The sequence below is a fragment of the Heterodontus francisci genome, chromosome 47 (genome assembly GCF_036365525.1).
Source record: "Heterodontus francisci isolate sHetFra1 chromosome 47, sHetFra1.hap1, whole genome shotgun sequence".
NCBI lineage: Eukaryota > Metazoa > Chordata > Chondrichthyes > Heterodontiformes > Heterodontidae > Heterodontus > Heterodontus francisci.
The window spans coordinates 13,972,677-13,988,749 of NC_090417.1; the positions used below are offsets into that span (position 1 = coordinate 13,972,677).

Consider the following 16,073-nt stretch of genomic DNA (forward strand, 5'->3'; position numbering starts at 1 on the left):
TGACAGACTGGGCTTTTTTTTTTCTAGCAGCTGCTGTGAACAGTTAGCAATGCAACATCCTGAGGAACTGGTGAGAGCGATGCTGTGGCAGATATCACCTCTCACACGTCCTGACATGCAAATCGTGTTTGCAACAATTTGCAATTCTATTTTTCATCTTTTTTCTGAGCAGAAATGTTTTGTTGAAACAAAACGACGGCGTTGCATTTGTGCCTTTTGGTTCCTGTGTGTCAGTGGGTATTAATCTGTGTGTGTGTGTGTGTCTTTAAATCGCACCAGGAGCCGTCTGTCATTGTCTGCACTGGGACTCCGCCCTACCTCTCGCTGATTGGTCCAGCCTCCTCATTGTTACTTTGAGAGCCGATGGTCTCCTGCCGCTGATTGGCCGGTCGGTCCATCAATCATCTGAAATCGCCACAGTTCTGCTGCCTCATTCAAAAGAAACGCGAGCCCATGGCCAGGGCTTTTATGAAGGAAGTGCTTGTGGAGTGGGCTGTGTAATCGGGGTAGCAGTTTGGAGCACCGATGGAAGGAAGAGGCTTTTAACAAGGCAATAAAGGTCAGAGAAATCTTCTTTCCTCTTTCTCCTCTCACCCCACTCCACTGTTTCATGACTGGGTAGAACAGATGCAGACAAGACACTGCTCCCTTGTGTTGCTGTCTGGCTGTTTTGCTTCTCTTCAGTCATCAAGCTGTCTTCAGAAAAGCAACGACTTGGCTTGAAAGGGACTGAACCCCACTGATAAATTCACGCCCCTGACCAGGATTTTTGCTTTTAAACAAAAAGTCGGGGGGGAAATCAGTTTTGGTCACAATGAGATGGACTGCTGCAGTAGTCAAGGGTGGATTGGTGCATTTTGTTTCTGCTGGGGAAGGAATCATGCTTCGGGTAGTCATAATCACTGGGATCATGCTGTGTGAGGACAGCATCCGATTGGGAAACATGCCCCCTTCCCCCCAGTATTGGAACAGGGCTTCACTGTCTCAGCTCATCCATGGAGAATGAGCAGTGGAGTGAGCTGAAGAGAGAGAGAGGTTTGTTTGAAGGGTGTTTGAGGAACTGTCCCCTCGACCGCAGCCTTAAGGATTAGTAGGGTGGTTTGGAGTGGGGGAGAGATGGAGTCCGGAATGCCAATCCCATCACTGGAGTAATCCCAGAAAAACTCCTGGTTTTCCCCAGCAGCGCTGTCATTCAGTGGCACTGCTCCCAGTCGAAGTCTTTGAAAACAGCATCAGCTTTGAGCCAGCTCCACAAGTTTTAGCCTCACTGTGCCGTGAAATGTCCTATTCTTATTTTTTTTTTAAATCTTTTTTCTCAAAAGCAACAGCTGCTTTCTGCATTTTGTGCCTGAATTGTCTCTGAGGTGATTAGGGTCAGTCTTTTACACACTGCTACAGTTCCTCTTGCAGTTTGTTCTGGTGCTGGCATCGGGACTTGTGCAGATACTGCTACTGTCAGGGGAGCAGCAATTGTTGGAGGAAGCAGCAGTTTGATCAAACACAGATGGAGCTTTCAGTGATCGCCCCACATGCCTGACTGGTCATGATTCTGGTGCTTGAAGAACTCAGGCCTTTCACCCCATTGCCAGGCTCTGTTTCTGGACTGTTTATTGGGTCCTGTGTCTTCTTTTCTCAAACCCATTCCATCTCCTTTTTATTAAAAAAAACCCCCTCTGTGTTGCCTGTCTTTGCTGCACCTTTTTTGGGATCATAATTGTGGCTCAGCCACCCACACACTTCCTTGTTTGGCCTCTTTGCAGAGTGTTTCAGCCAGCTTCTCCATCGGCATCACAGCTGCAGGCTGTCGCTGCCTTCTGTAAACAGCCCAGAGAAAGCAGTTTGAGTGCCCGCTCCAAGTTCGCCTCCTGGTTCTTCTGCTAACTGGTTGCTGGTGGACCTAGATGGTTGGTACATGGATAGATGCCAAGAAGTGAATGGTGGTGGAATGGAGAGATTGAGACTCCAGAGGAAGGATTTTGGGGCAACAGAGAGCATACAATGCAGATTGACAAAGATGCTGCCTGGTTTGAGGAAATGTGAAGGATTACAGGGTGATCTGCTCTTTTATGGTGTTTACAATTCTGAGGGAATGGTACAGATAGATAGAAACAAAGTGTTAGCAGTGAATGCTGGCTCCAGAGTGTGGGGACACAGATAGGAGATGAAATATCACTATATTAGAAATGATCAGGACAGAGAATGGGGACAAGGATGTTTAGACTGAGCATTGGTGGTTGTGGAAAGCACTCCTGGAGGTGATTGAAGCAGAGATTATCAATCTTTTAGGGAGACATTCAAGAGATGCCATTCAGGGGATGTTAGAACGTGGGATTTGGCTTATACTCCGGCCCAGCATAGACTGCTTGGATCAAACAGCCAGTTCCCAATATTGTCACCTCAGTGAGATTCAACCGGACACAAATGCAAAAAGGACATTGCCGTCAGTTTGCAATCCCGGGACCCCAGGGTCAGTTTACAGCCTTGAAATCCCTCCAGGAAATGGATCCAATCTCGGCACTCCATTTCACAAGAGTGGGACAGGTCCGATGGGCTGAATGGCCTCTTTCTACACGATAAGACTCCATGATTCTCAGTGGAGCTTTGGCACACCGACATCTGGTCTGTGGGCCCCACATGCTGTGGGGCAACCCACTACTGGGCCACTCCTGGATCCCTTGTCGATGGAAGGTTGTGAGCACCACTGGTTTGGGAAAGATCAGACAGCCGATCCTGATCGCTGAGCTTACTCTTTCACTATATTACCTTTAATGCACAGGCTCCAACACAAAATCAAACACTTTTTAATAAAACCACTTCTGATTGTCAATGACGCACACTGCGATGATAATACCATCACTGCACACTCGTTGAACACGAATTCACAACCAACCAATAGAAACAGACAGTGCACACAATGGAGAGCAGGCAGCATGCATTGTATCAAGCTGCGGGACCTTTGAGACAGAATTTCAATGTGGTTCAATGTCAGCAAGGAGGTGACAAATGACTTGAGGGATTCCAACCATCACGCTGTCCCTCGGGAGCTCTCCCTACTTCATTTAAACATCACTGGATGGGCAATGTGCAAATCATCATTTGTTTGCACCGATTGAGCAAGAGGAGGTTTATTTTTTTCAAAAAGAAAAGCCAGTACAAATCTGCTGAAACAGCTGGTCTATCTGGGACTGTAAAACAGCATTGCTGAAATGAAATGGGCACCTTTCACAAATCTGGTCTGACAGAGGAAGTTCCCCAGTGGGTTGAGTGCCAGGTGCAGCTGGGATAGTTCGTTGCGACAGAGGTCACACAATAGCAGTATTGTCAAGTTAAAACGCTGACTCCTTTCACCAAATGAGGATGTGAAATTCTGCTGTGTTCCTCCATCTGCCGTTAGGCTACAGGATCTCTTCTTCCTCCTCTGCCTTGCCTTGTCGGAAGTAACTTCATTGTTGGTGTCAGTGAGCTGTGTGTGGCTCTCTTCGCCTGCCTGACCACAGGCTCTGTTACTGAATGTGATTGTGTCCTTGGACACGGTACATGGGGTCTGGTAGCAGAGTAGCTAAAGATCTGTGCTGTGCAAAGTGTGTCGGTGGTGCATTGCATTATCTCACACGACTGAAGCAGGGAGTGCAGACACATAGTGATACAGTTTCCTGCCACTGGTCTTGTGACACAAGTTCCTCTTTTGAGGGCTATCTACTTGCAACAAGATGTATAATGATTCAACAACTTAAATGTATACCGGGCCTTGACAGGAGCATTCGAGCTACAAAAGGAGACATAAAATCAGATGATCAAAATCTTGGAGAAGGAGGTAGGTTTTAAGCAGTGTCTTCAAGGAGGAAAGCAAAGGGGGAGAGGCAGAGAGTTTTAGGGAAGATATTCCAGAGCTTTGGGGCCGAGGCAACTGAAGGCACAGCCAGCAATGGTGGAGCGATTAAAATCAGGAATGCACGAGAAGACGGAAGTAGAGTAGTGCAGATATCTGGGAGGGTCAAAGAACAAAGATAATTACAGCACAGGAACAGGCCCTTCGGCCCTCCAAGCCTGCGCCGATCCAGATCCTCTCTCTAAACATGTCGCCTATTTTCTAAGGTTCTGTATCTCTTTTCTTCCTGCCCATTCATGTATCTGTCTAGATACATCTTAAAAGACTCCATTGTGCCCGCGTCTACCACCTCCGCTGGCAACGCGTTCCAGGTGCCCACCACCCTCTGCGTAAAGAACTTTCCACGCTCATTTCCCGGCGGAGCAGCAGGAGAAGGTAGCGACTCTTCGGTGGGGAAGTGAAGGCACCAGGAACTGTGTTTTGAAAGTTGTACTTACTGTTTTCCTTGTGTTCAAGCTACTTTTGGCGCGGGAGGAACCGGAAGCTGGACGGCAGCAAGGACTCCTGGGTAGGTATTTTCTTTAAAGGTGCGGAGCAGAGTTAACCCGAGACACTACACATGTAGTGTCTCCCACCCATCCTCCTCCTCTAACCTAATAATAAGACCCTTTTTACCCTCCTCCTCTAACCAAAAAGGACTGAACAGGTAAGCTATTTCACTGTTTTTGTTAATATCTATATTTGTACTTAATTAAGGGGTAATTGAGTAAAAGAAATGGCAGCCAGGGGAGTGCAGTGCTCCTCCTGCAGTATGTTCGAGGTGAGGGGAACCTCCGGTGACCCTGCCGACTTCACCTGCTGGAAGTGCATCCGTCTCCAGCTCCTATCAGACCGTGTTAGGGAACTGGAGCTGGAGCTGGATGAACTGAGGATCATTCGGGAAGCTGAGGGGGTGATAGATAGAAGCTACAGGGATGTCGTTACTCCACAAAACAAAGGCAGCTGGGTAACAGTTAGAGGTGGGAAGAGGTCAGTGCAGGGATCTCCTGTGGTCGTTCCCCTCAGCAACAAGTATACAGTTTTAGATACTGTTGGGGGGGACGGCCTATCGGGGGCAGGCTGCAGTGAACGGGCCTCTGGCACGGGGTCCTGCACTGTGGCTCAGAAGGGAAGGAGGGAAAATGGGAGAGCACTAGTCATCGGGGACTCGATGGTGAGGAGTACGGACAGGCGGTTCTGTGGGCGCAAGCGAGACGCACGGATGGTTTGCTGCCTCCCTGGTGCCAGGGTCCGTGATGTTTGTGATCGCGTCTTCAGGATCCTTAAAGGGGAGGGGGAGCAGCCAGAGGTCGTGGTGCACATTGGCACCAACGACGTAGGAAGGAAGGGTGGCACAGATGTTAGAAGTGAGTTTAGGGAGTTAGGCTGGAAGCTGAAAGCTCGGACGGACAGAGTTGTTATCTCTGGTTTGTTGCCGGCGCCACGTGATAGTGAGGCTAGGAATAGGGAGAGAGCACAGCTGAACACGTGGCTGCAGGAATGGTGTAGGAGGGAGGGCTTCCAGTTCTTGGATAATTGGACTGCATTCTGGGGAAGATGGGACCTGTTCAAACAGGACGGGCTGCATCTGAACCAGAGGGGCACCAATATCCTGGGAGGGAGGTTTGCTAGTACTGTTCGGGAGGGTTTAAACTAGTTTGGGAGGGGGATGGGAACCGGACTTGTAGTCCAGGGACCAGTGGGTCCACTCAGAAAGACAAAGAGTGTAGTGAGGTATTGGGGAAGGTAGCACTGTCGCAGAGGACAGATGGGCACGGAGAAGGGTTAAAGTGCGTATACTTCAACGCAAGAAGCATCAGGAATAAGGTGAGTGAATTGAAGGCGTGGATGGGCACTTGGGACTACGATGTTGTGGCCATCACTGAAACGTGGATAGGTGAGGGGGAGGAATGGTTCTTGGAGGTACCTGGTTATAGATGTTTTCATAAGATTAGGAATGGTGGTAAAAGAGGTGGGGGGGTGGCATTGTTAGTTAGAAATAGTGTAACAACTGCTGAAAGAATTTTCGAGGAGGATCTGCCGACTGAGGCACTGTGGGTTGAGGTCAGGAACAGGAAAGGAGCAGTCACCTTGATGGGAGTTTTCTATCGGCCCCCCAATAGCAGCAGGGAGGTGGAAGAGCAGATTGGGAAACAGATTTTGGAAAGGAGCAGAAGTCACAGGGTAGTAATTATGGGGGATTTCAACTTCCCAAATATTGATTGGCAACTCTTTAGATCGAATAGTTTGGATGGGGTAGTGTTTGTGCAGTATGTCCAGGAAGCTTTTCTGACTCAGTATGTAGACTGCCCGACCAGAGGGGAGGCAATATTGGATTTGGTACTAGGTAATGAACCAGGGCAAGTGATAGAGCTGTTGGTGGGCGAGCACTTTGGAGATAGTGATCACAATTCTGTAGCATTCACTGTGGTAATGGAGAGGGATAGGTATGTGCAACAGGGCAAGGTTTACAATTGGGGGAAGGGTAGATATGATGCTGTCAGGCAGGAACTGAGGAGCATAAGTTGGGAGCATATGCTGGCAGGGAAGGGCACGGTCGAAATGTGGAACTTTTTCAAGGAGCAGATAGTAGGGGCCATTGATAAGCATGTCCCTGTCAGACAGGGAAGGGATGGTCATGTGAGGGAACCGTGGTTGACAAGAGAGGTTGAGAGTCTTGTTAGGAAGAAGAAGGATGCGTATATAAGGTTGAGGAAAAAGGGCACAGGCATAGCTCTGGAGGGATACAAGATGGCCAGGAAGGATCTGAAGAAAGGGATTAGGAGAGCTAAGAGAGGGCATGAAAAATGCTTGGCGGGTAGGATAAAAGAAAACCCCAAGGCCTTTTACGCGTATGTCAGAAATATGAGGATGACTAGGGGACCGTAGGTCCGGTCAAGGACAATAGCGGGAGACTGTGTGTTGAGCCGGAAGAGATAAGTGAGGTTTTGAATGAGTACTTCTCTTCGGTATTTACGAATGAGAAGGGGTGTATTACTGAAGAGGACGGTGTGAAACAGACTGGTAAGCTCGAGGAAGTGCTCGTTAGGAGGGAAGATGTGTTGGGGTTTTTGAATAACTTGAAGATAGACAAGTCTCCCGGGCCTGACGGGGTATATCCAAGGATGTTATGGGAAGCAAGGGATGAAATTGCAGAGCCGCTGGCAATGATCTTTTCATCTTCTCTGTTGACGGGGGTGGTACCAGGTGATTGGAGGGTGGCAAATGTTGTGCCCCTGTTCAAGAAAGGAAATAGGAACAACCCTGGGAATTACAGGCCAGTTAGTCTTACTTCGGTGGTAGGCAAGTTGATGGAAAAGGTGCTGAGGGATAGGATTTCTGAGCATCTGGAAAGACAATGCTTGATTCGGGACAGTCAGCACGGTTTTGTGAGGGGTAGGTCTTGCCTCACAAGCCTGATTGAATTCTTTGAGCAGGTGACCAAGCAAGTGGATGAGGGTAAACCAGTGGATGTGGTGTACATGGATTTTAGTAAGGCATTTGATAAGGTCCCCCATGGTAGACTTATGGAGAAAGTCAGGAGGCATGGGATAGTGGGGAATGTGGCCAGTTGGATTAAGAATTGGCTAACTGATAGAAGGCAGAGAGTGGTCTTAGATGGTAAATACTCAGCCTGGAGCCCAGTTACCAGTGGCGTGCCACAGGGATCAGTTCTGGGTCCTCTCCTGTTTGTGATTTTTATTAACGACTTGGATGAGGAAGTCGAAGGGTGGGTCAGTAAATTTGCAGATGATACAAAGGTTGGTGGAGTTGTGGATACCGAGGAGGGCTATTGTCGTCTGCAAAGGGACTTGGATAGGTTGCAGTGCTGGGCTGAAAAGTGGCAGATGGAGTTTAACCCTGAAAAGTGTGAGGTCGTCCATTTTGGAAGGACAAACACGAATGCAAAATACTGGGTTAACGGTAGGGTTCTTGGGCATGTGGAGGAGCAGAGAGACCTTGGGGTCTATGTGCATAGATCGTTGAAAGTTGCAACTCAAGTGGATAGGGCTGTGAAGAAGGCATATGGGGTGTTAGCGTTCATTAGCAGAGGGATTGAATTTAAGAGCCGTGAGGTGATGATGCAGCTGTACAGGACCTTGGTAAGGCCTCATTTGGAGTACTGTGTGCAGTTCTGGTCGCCTCATTTTAGGAAGGATGTGGAAGCCTTGGAGAGGGTGCAGAGGAGATTTACCAGGATGTTGCCTGGAATGGAGAATAAGTCTTACGAGGAAAGGCTGAACATTCTAGGCCTCTTCTCATTAGAACGGAGAAGGATGAGGGGTGACATGATAGAGGTTTATAAGATGATCAGGGGAATAGATAGGGTAGACAGTCAGAAACTTTTTCCCCGGGTGGAGCAAAGCGTTACAAGGGGTCATAAATTTAAGGTGAAGGGTGGGAGATATAAGGGGGATGTCAGGGGAAGGTTCTTTACCCAGAGAGTGGTCGGGGCATGGAATGCCTTGCCTGGGGAAGTTGTTGAGTCAGAAACTTTAGGGACTTTCAAACGGCTTTTAGATAGGTATATGGATAAAGGAGAATGATGGGGTATAGATTAAATTGTCCTTGACAGAGGACAAAGGATCGGCACAACATCGTGGGCCGAAGGGCCTGTTCTGTGCTGTATTTTTCTATGTTCTATGTTCTATCCCCCCTAAACATTTCCCCTTTCACTTTGAACTCGTGTCCTCTAGTAATTGAAACCCCCACTCTGGGAAAAAGCCTCTTGCTATCCACTCTGTCTATACCTCTCATGATTTTGTACACCTCAATCAGGTCCCCCCTCAACCTCCGTCTTTCTAATGAAAATAATCCTAATCTACTCAACCTCTCTTCATAGCTAGCGCCCTCCATACCAGGCAACATCCTGGTGAACCTCCTCTGCACCCTCTCCAAAGCATCCACATCCTTTTGATAATGTGGCGACCAGAACTGCACGCAGTATTCCAAATGTGGCCGAACCAAAGTCCTATACAACTGTAACATGACCTGCCAACTCTTGTACTCAATGCCCCGTCCGATGAAGGAAAGCATGCCGTATGCCTTCTTGACCACTCTATTTACCTGCGTTGCCACCTTCAGGGAACAGTGGACCTGAACACCCAAATCTCTCTGGACATCAATTTTCCCCAGGACTTTTCCATTTACTTGATAGTTCACTCACAGGGCAAGAGACGGGAGAGGCCATGGAGGGATTTGAAAACAAGGATGTATATTTTTAAATCAAGACATTGCTTGACCGGGAGCCAACGTCAGTCAGCGAACGCAGGGGTGACAGGGGAACGGGACATGGTGTGTGTTAATGTAGGTCAGTGAGTACAGGGGTGATAGGGGAATGGGACTTGGTGTGTGTTAATGTAGGTCAGTGAGGACAGGGGTGATAGGGGAACGGGACTTGGTGTGTGTTAATGTAGGTCAGTGAGTACAGGGGTGATAGGGGAATGGGACTTGGTGTGTGTTAATGTAGGTCAGTGAGCACAGGGGTGATAGGGGAATGGGACTTGGTGTGTGTTAATGTAGGTCAGTGAGTACAGGGGTGATAGGGGAATGGGACTTGGTGTGTGTTAATGTAGGTCAGTGAGTACAGGGGTGACAGGGGAACGGGACTTGGTGTGTGTTAATGTCGGTCAGTGATTACAGGGGTGATAGGGGAATGGGACTTGGTGTGTGTTAATGTTGGTCAGTGAGCACAGGAGTGATAGGGGAACGGGACATGGTGTGTGTTAATGTAGGTCAGTGAGCACAGGGGTGATAGGGGAACGGGACTTGGTGTGTGTTAATGTAGGTCAGTGAGTACAGGGGTGATAGGGGAATGGGACTTGGTGTGTGTTAATGTTGGTCAGTGAGTACAGGGGTGATAGGGGAACGTGTCTTGGTGTGTGTTAATGTAGGTCAGTGAGTACAGGGGTGATAGGGGAACGGGACTTGGTGTGTGTTAATGTAGGTCAGTGAGTACAGGGGTGATAGGGGAATGGGACTTGGTGTGTGTTAATGTAGGTCAGTGAGCACAGGGGTGATAGGGGAATGGGACTTGGTGTGTGTTAATGTAGGTCAGTGAGTACAGGGGTGATAGGGGAATGGGACTTGGTGTGTGTTAATGTAGGTCAGTGATTACAGGGGTGATAGGGGAATGGGACTTGGTGTGTGTTAATGTTGGTCAGTGAGCACAGGAGTGATAGGGGAACGGGACATGGTGTGTGTTAATGTAGGTCAGTGAGCACAGGGGTGATAGGGGAACGGGACTTGGTGTGTGTTAATGTAGGTCAGTGAGTACAGGGGTGATAGGGGAATGGGACTTGGTGTGTGTTAATGTTGGTCAGTGAGTACAGGGGTGATAGGGGAATGGGACTTGGTGTGTGTTAATGTAGGTCAGTGAGTACAGGGGTGATAGGGGAAAGGAACTTGGTGTGTGTTAATGTAGGTCAGTGAGTACAGGGGTGATAGGGGAACGGGACTTGGTGTGTGTTAATATAGGTCAGTGAGTACAGGGGTGATAGGGGAAGGGGACTTGGTGTGTGTTAATGTAGGTCAGTGAGTACAGGGGTGATAGGGGAATGGGACTTGGTGTGTGTTAATGTTGGTCAGTGAGCACAGGAGTGATAGGGGAACGGGACTTGGTGTGTGTTAATGTAGGTCAGTGAGTACAGGGGTGATTGGGGAACGGGACTTGGTGTGTGTTAATGTAGGTCAGTGAGTACAGGAGTGATAGGGGAACGGGACTTGGTGTGTGTTAATATAGGTCAGTGAGCACAGGGGTGATAGGGGAACGGGACTTGGTGTGTGTTAATGTCGGTCAGTGAGTACAGGGGTGATAGGGGAATGGGACATGGTGTGTGTTAATGTAGGTCAGTGAGCACAGGGGTGATAGGGGAACGGGACTTGGTGTGTGTTAATGTAGGTCAGTGAGTACAGGGGTGATTGGGGAACGGGACTTGGTGTGTGTTAATGTAGGTCAGTGAGTACAGGGGTGATAGGGGAATGGGACTTGGTGTGTGTTAATGTAGGTCAGTGAGTACAGGGGTGATAGGGGAACGGGACTTGGTGTGTGTTAATGTCGGTCAGTGAGTACAGGAGTGATAGGGGAACGGGACTTGGTGTGTGTTAATATAGGTCAGTGAGCACAGGGGTGATAGGGGAACGGGACTTGGTGTGTGTTAATGTCGGTCAGTGAGTACAGGGGTGATAGGGGAATGGGACATGGTGTGTGTTAATGTAGGTCAGTGAGCACAGGGGTGATAGGGGAACGGGACTTGGTGTGTGTTAATGTAGGTCAGTGAGTACAGGGGTGATAGGGGAATGGGACTTGGTGTGTGTTAATGTTGGTCAGTGAGTACAGGGGTGATAGGGGAATGGGACTTGGTGTGTGTTAATGTAGGTCAGTGAGTACAGGGGTGATAGGGGAAAGGAACTTGGTGTGTGTTAATGTAGGTCAGTGAGTACAGGGGTGATAGGGGAACGGGACTTGGTGTGTGTTAATGTAGGTCAGTGAGTACAGGGGTTATAGGGGAACGGGACTTGGTGTGTGTTAATATAGGTCAGTGAGTACAGGGGTGATAGGGGAAGGGGACTTATTGTGTGTTAATGTAGGTCAGTGAGTACAGGGGTGATAGGGGAATGGGACTTGGTGTGTGTTAATGTTGGTCAGTGAGCACAGGAGTGATAGGGGAATGGGACTTGGTGTGTGTTAATGTTGGTCAGTGAGTACAGGGGTGATAGGGGAATGGGACTTGGTGTGTGTTAATGTAGGTCAGTGAGGACAGGGGTGATAGGGGAAAGGAACTTGGTGTGTGTTAATGTAGGTCAGTGAGCACAGGGGTGATAGGGGAACGGGACTTGGTGTGTGTTAATGTAGGTCAGTGAGGACAGGGGTGATAGGGGAAAGGAACTTGGTGTGTGTTAATGTAGGTCAGTGAGTACAGGGGTGATAGGGGAATGGGACTTGGTGTGTGTTAATGTCGGTCAGTGAGTACAGGGGTGATAGAGGAACGGGTCTTGGTGTGTGTTAATATAGGTCAGTGAGAACAGGGGTGATAGGGGAACGGGACTTGGTGTGTGTTAATATAGGTCAGTGAGCACAGGGGTGATAGGGGAAAGGGACTTGGTGTGTGTTAATGTAGGTCAGTGAGCACAGGGGTGATAGGGGAATGGGACTTGGTGTGTGTTAATGTAGGTCAGTGAGTACAGGGGTGATAGGGGAATGGGACTTGGTGTGTGTTAATGTAGGTCAGTGAGTACAGGGGTGACAGGGGAACGGGACTTGGTGTGTGTTAATGTCGGTCAGTGATTACAGGGGTGATAGGGGAATGGGACTTGGTGTGTGTTAATGTTGGTCAGTGAGCACAGGAGTGATAGGGGAACGGGACATGGTGTGTGTTAATGTAGGTCAGTGAGCACAGGGGTGATAGGGGAACGGGACTTGGTGTGTGTTAATGTAGGTCAGTGAGTACAGGGGTGATAGGGGAATGGGACTTGGTGTGTGTTAATGTTGGTCAGTGAGTACAGGGGTGATAGGGGAAAGGAACTTGGTGTGTGTTAATGTAGGTCAGTGAGTACAGGGGTGATAGGGGAACGGGACTTGGTGTGTGTTAATGTAGGTCAGTGAGCACAGGGGTGATAGGGGAACGGGACTTGGTGTGTGTTAATGTAGGTCAGTGAGTACAGGGGTGATAGGGGAATGGGACTTGGTGTGTGTTAATGTTGGTCAGTGAGTACAGGGGTGATAGGGGAATGGGACTTGGTGTGTGTTAATGTAGGTCAGTGAGTACAGGGGTGATAGGGGAAAGGAACTTGGTGTATGTTAATGTAGGTCAGTGAGTACAGGGGTGATAGGGGAACGGGACTTGGTGTGTGTTAATGTAGGTCAGTGAGTACAGGGGTTATAGGGGAACGGGACTTGGTGTGTGTTAATATAGGTCAGTGAGTACAGGGGTGATAGGGGAAGGGGACTTGGTGTGTGTTAATGTAGGTCAGTGAGTACAGGGGTGATAGGGGAATGGGACTTGGTGTGTGTTAATGTTGGTCAGTGAGCACAGGAGTGATAGGGGAACGGGACTTGGTGTGTGTTAATGTAGGTCAGTGAGTACAGGGGTGATAGGGGAACGGGACTTGGTGTGTGTTAATATAGGTCAGTGAGCACAGGGGTGATAGGGGAATGGGACATGGTGTGTGTTAATGTAGGTCAGTGAGCACAGGGGTGATAGGGGAACGGGACTTGGTGTGTGTTAATGTAGGTCAGTGAGTACAGGGGTGATAGGGGAATGGGACTTGGTGTGTGTTAATGTTGGTCAGTGAGTACAGGGGTGATAGGGGAATGGGACTTGGTGTGTGTTAATGTAGGTCAGTGAGTACAGGGGTGATAGGGGAAAGGAACTTGGTGTGTGTTAATGTAGGTCAGTGAGTACAGGGGTGATAGGGGAACGGGACTTGGTGTGTGTTAATGTAGGTCAGTGAGTACAGGGGTTATAGGGGAACGGGACTTGGTGTGTGTTAATATAGGTCAGTGAGTACAGGGGTGATAGGGGAAGGGGACTTATTGTGTGTTAATGTAGGTCAGTGAGTACAGGGGTGATAGGGGAATGGGACTTGGTGTGTGTTAATGTTGGTCAGTGAGCACAGGAGTGATAGGGGAATGGGACTTGGTGTGTGTTAATGTTGGTCAGTGAGTACAGGGGTGATAGGGGAATGGGACTTGGTGTGTGTTAATGTAGGTCAGTGAGGACAGGGGTGATAGGGGAAAGGAACTTGGTGTGTGTTAATGTAGGTCAGTGAGCACAGGGGTGATAGGGGAACGGGACTTGGTGTGTGTTAATGTAGGTCAGTGAGGACAGGGGTGATAGGGGAAAGGAGCTTGGTGTGTGTTAATGTAGGTCAGTGAGCACAGGGGTTATAGGGAAACGGGACTTGGTGTGTGTTAATGTAGGTCAGTGAGTACAGGGGTGATAGGGGAATGGGACTTGGTGTGTGTTAATGTCGGTCAGTGAGTACAGGGGTGATAGGGGAACGGGACTTGGTGTGTGTTAATGTAGGTCAGTGAGTACAGGGGTGATAGGGGAAAGGAACTTGGTGTGTGTTAATGTAGGTCAGTGAGTACAGGGGTGATAGGGGAACGGGACTTGGTGTGTGTTAATGTAGGTCAGTGAGTACAGGGGTTATAGGGGAACGGGACTTGGTGTGTGTTAATATAGGTCAGTGAGTACAGGGGTGATAGGGGAAGGGGACTTGGTGTGTGTTAATGTAGGTCAGTGAGTACAGGGGTGATAGGGGAAGGGGACTTGGTGTGTGTTAATGTAGGTCAGTGAGCACAGGGGTGATAGGGGAACGGGACTTGGTGTGTGTTAATGTAGGTCAGTGAGTACAGGGGTGATAGGGGAACGGGACTTGGTGTGTGTTAATATAGGTCAGTGAGTACAGGGGTGATAGGGGAATGGGACTTGGTGTGTGTTAATGTAGGTCAGTGAGCACAGGGGTGATAGGGGAACGGGACTTGGTGTGTGTTAATGTAGGTCAGTGAGCACAGGGGTGATAGGGGAACGGGACTTGGTGTGTGTTAATGTAGGTCAGTGAGTACAGGGGTGATAGGGGAATGGGACTTGGTGTGTGTTAATGTTGGTCAGTGAGTACAGGGGTGATAGGGGAAAGGAACTTGGTGTGTGTTAATGTAGGTCAGTGAGTACAGGGGTGATAGGGGAACGGGACTTGGTGTGTGTTAATGTAGGTCAGTGAGCACAGGGGTGATAGGGGAACGGGACTTGGTGTGTGTTAATGTAGGTCAGTGAGTACAGGGGTGATAGGGGAATGGGACTTGGTGTGTGTTAATGTTGGTCAGTGAGTACAGGGGTGATAGGGGAATGGGACTTGGTGTGTGTTAATGTAGGTCAGTGAGTACAGGGGTGATAGGGGAAAGGAACTTGGTGTGTGTTAATGTAGGTCAGTGAGTACAGGGGTGATAGGGGAATGACACTTGGTGTGTGTTAATGTAGGTCAGTGAGTACAGGAGTTATAGGGGAACGGGACTTGGTGTGTGTTAATATAGGTCAGTGAGTACAGGGGTGATAGGGGAAGGGGACTTGGTGTGTGTTAATGTAGGTCAGTGAGTACAGGGGTGATAGGGGAATGGGACTTGGTGTGTGTTAATGTTGGTCAGTGAGCACAGGAGTGATAGGGGAACGGGACATGGTGTGTGTTAATGTAGGTCAGTGAGTACAGGGGTGATAGGGGAATGGGACTTGGTGTGTGTTAATGTTGGTCAGTGAGTACAGGGGTGATAGGGGAATGGGACTTGGTGTGTGTTAATGTAGGTCAGTGAGTACAGGGGTGATAGGGGAAAGGAACTTGGTGTGTGTTAATGTAGGTCAGTGAGTACAGGGGTGATAGGGGAACGGGACTTGGTGTGTGTTAATGTAGGTCAGTGAGTACAGGGGTTATAGGGGAACGGGACTTGGTGTGTGTTAATATAGGTCAGTGAGTACAGGGGTGATAGGGGAAGGGGACTTGGTGTGTGTTAATGTAGGTCAGTGAGTACAGGGGTGATAGGGGAATGGGACTTGGTGTGTGTTAATGTAGGTCAGTGAGTACAGGGGTGATAGGGGAACGGGACTTGGTGTGTGTTAATGTAGGTCAGTGAGTACAGGGGTGATAGGGGAATGGGACTTGGTGTGTGTTAATGTAGGTCAGTGAGTACAGGGGTGATAGGGGAACGGGACTTGGTGTGTGTTAATGTAGGTCAGTGATTACAGGGGTGATAGGGGAATGGGACTTGGTGTGTGTTAATGTTGGTCAGTGAGCACAGGGATGATAGGGGAACGGGACTTGGTGTGTGTTAATGTAGGTCAGTGAGTACAGGGGTGATAGGGGAACGGGTCTTGGTGTGTGTTAATGTTGGTCAGTGAGTACAGGGGTGATAGAGGAACGGGTCTTGGTGTGTGTTAATATAGGTCAGTGAGCACAGGGGTGATAGGGGAACGGGACTTGGTGTGTGTTAATATAGGTCAGTGAGCACAGGGGTGATAGGGGAAAGGGACTTGGTGTGTGTTAATGTAGGTCAGTGAGTACAGGGGTGATAGGGGAACGGGACTTGGTGTGTGTTAATGTAGGTCAGTGAGTACAGGGGTGATAGGGGAACGGGTCTTGGTGTGTGTTAATATAGGTCAGTGAGTACAGGGGGTGATAGGGGAATGGGACTTGGTGTGTGTTAATGTCGGTC

General features: G+C 49.0%; 1 protein-coding gene across 6 annotated transcripts in view; it reads left to right on the forward strand.

Annotated features, from left to right (window-relative positions):
• The first annotated feature begins 93 nt into the window (after positions 1 to 93).
• The window catches only part of rassf2a (Ras association domain family member 2a), a 48,808-nt gene continuing 32,828 nt past the window's right edge, over positions 94 to 16,073 (forward strand). For 2 of the 6 annotated variants that reach the window (XM_068023035.1, XM_068023036.1), the window contains exon 1: positions 3,499 to 3,814. In XM_068023035.1, the coding sequence (XP_067879136.1) occupies positions 3,791 to 3,814 (24 nt within the window). In that variant the 5' untranslated portion in view covers positions 3,499 to 3,790. Of the gene's footprint in view, positions 560 to 3,436; positions 3,459 to 3,498; positions 3,815 to 16,073 lie in introns of those variants that run through there. The other 4 variants (XM_068023038.1, XM_068023037.1, XM_068023041.1 and 1 more) reach the window with 4 other exon arrangements.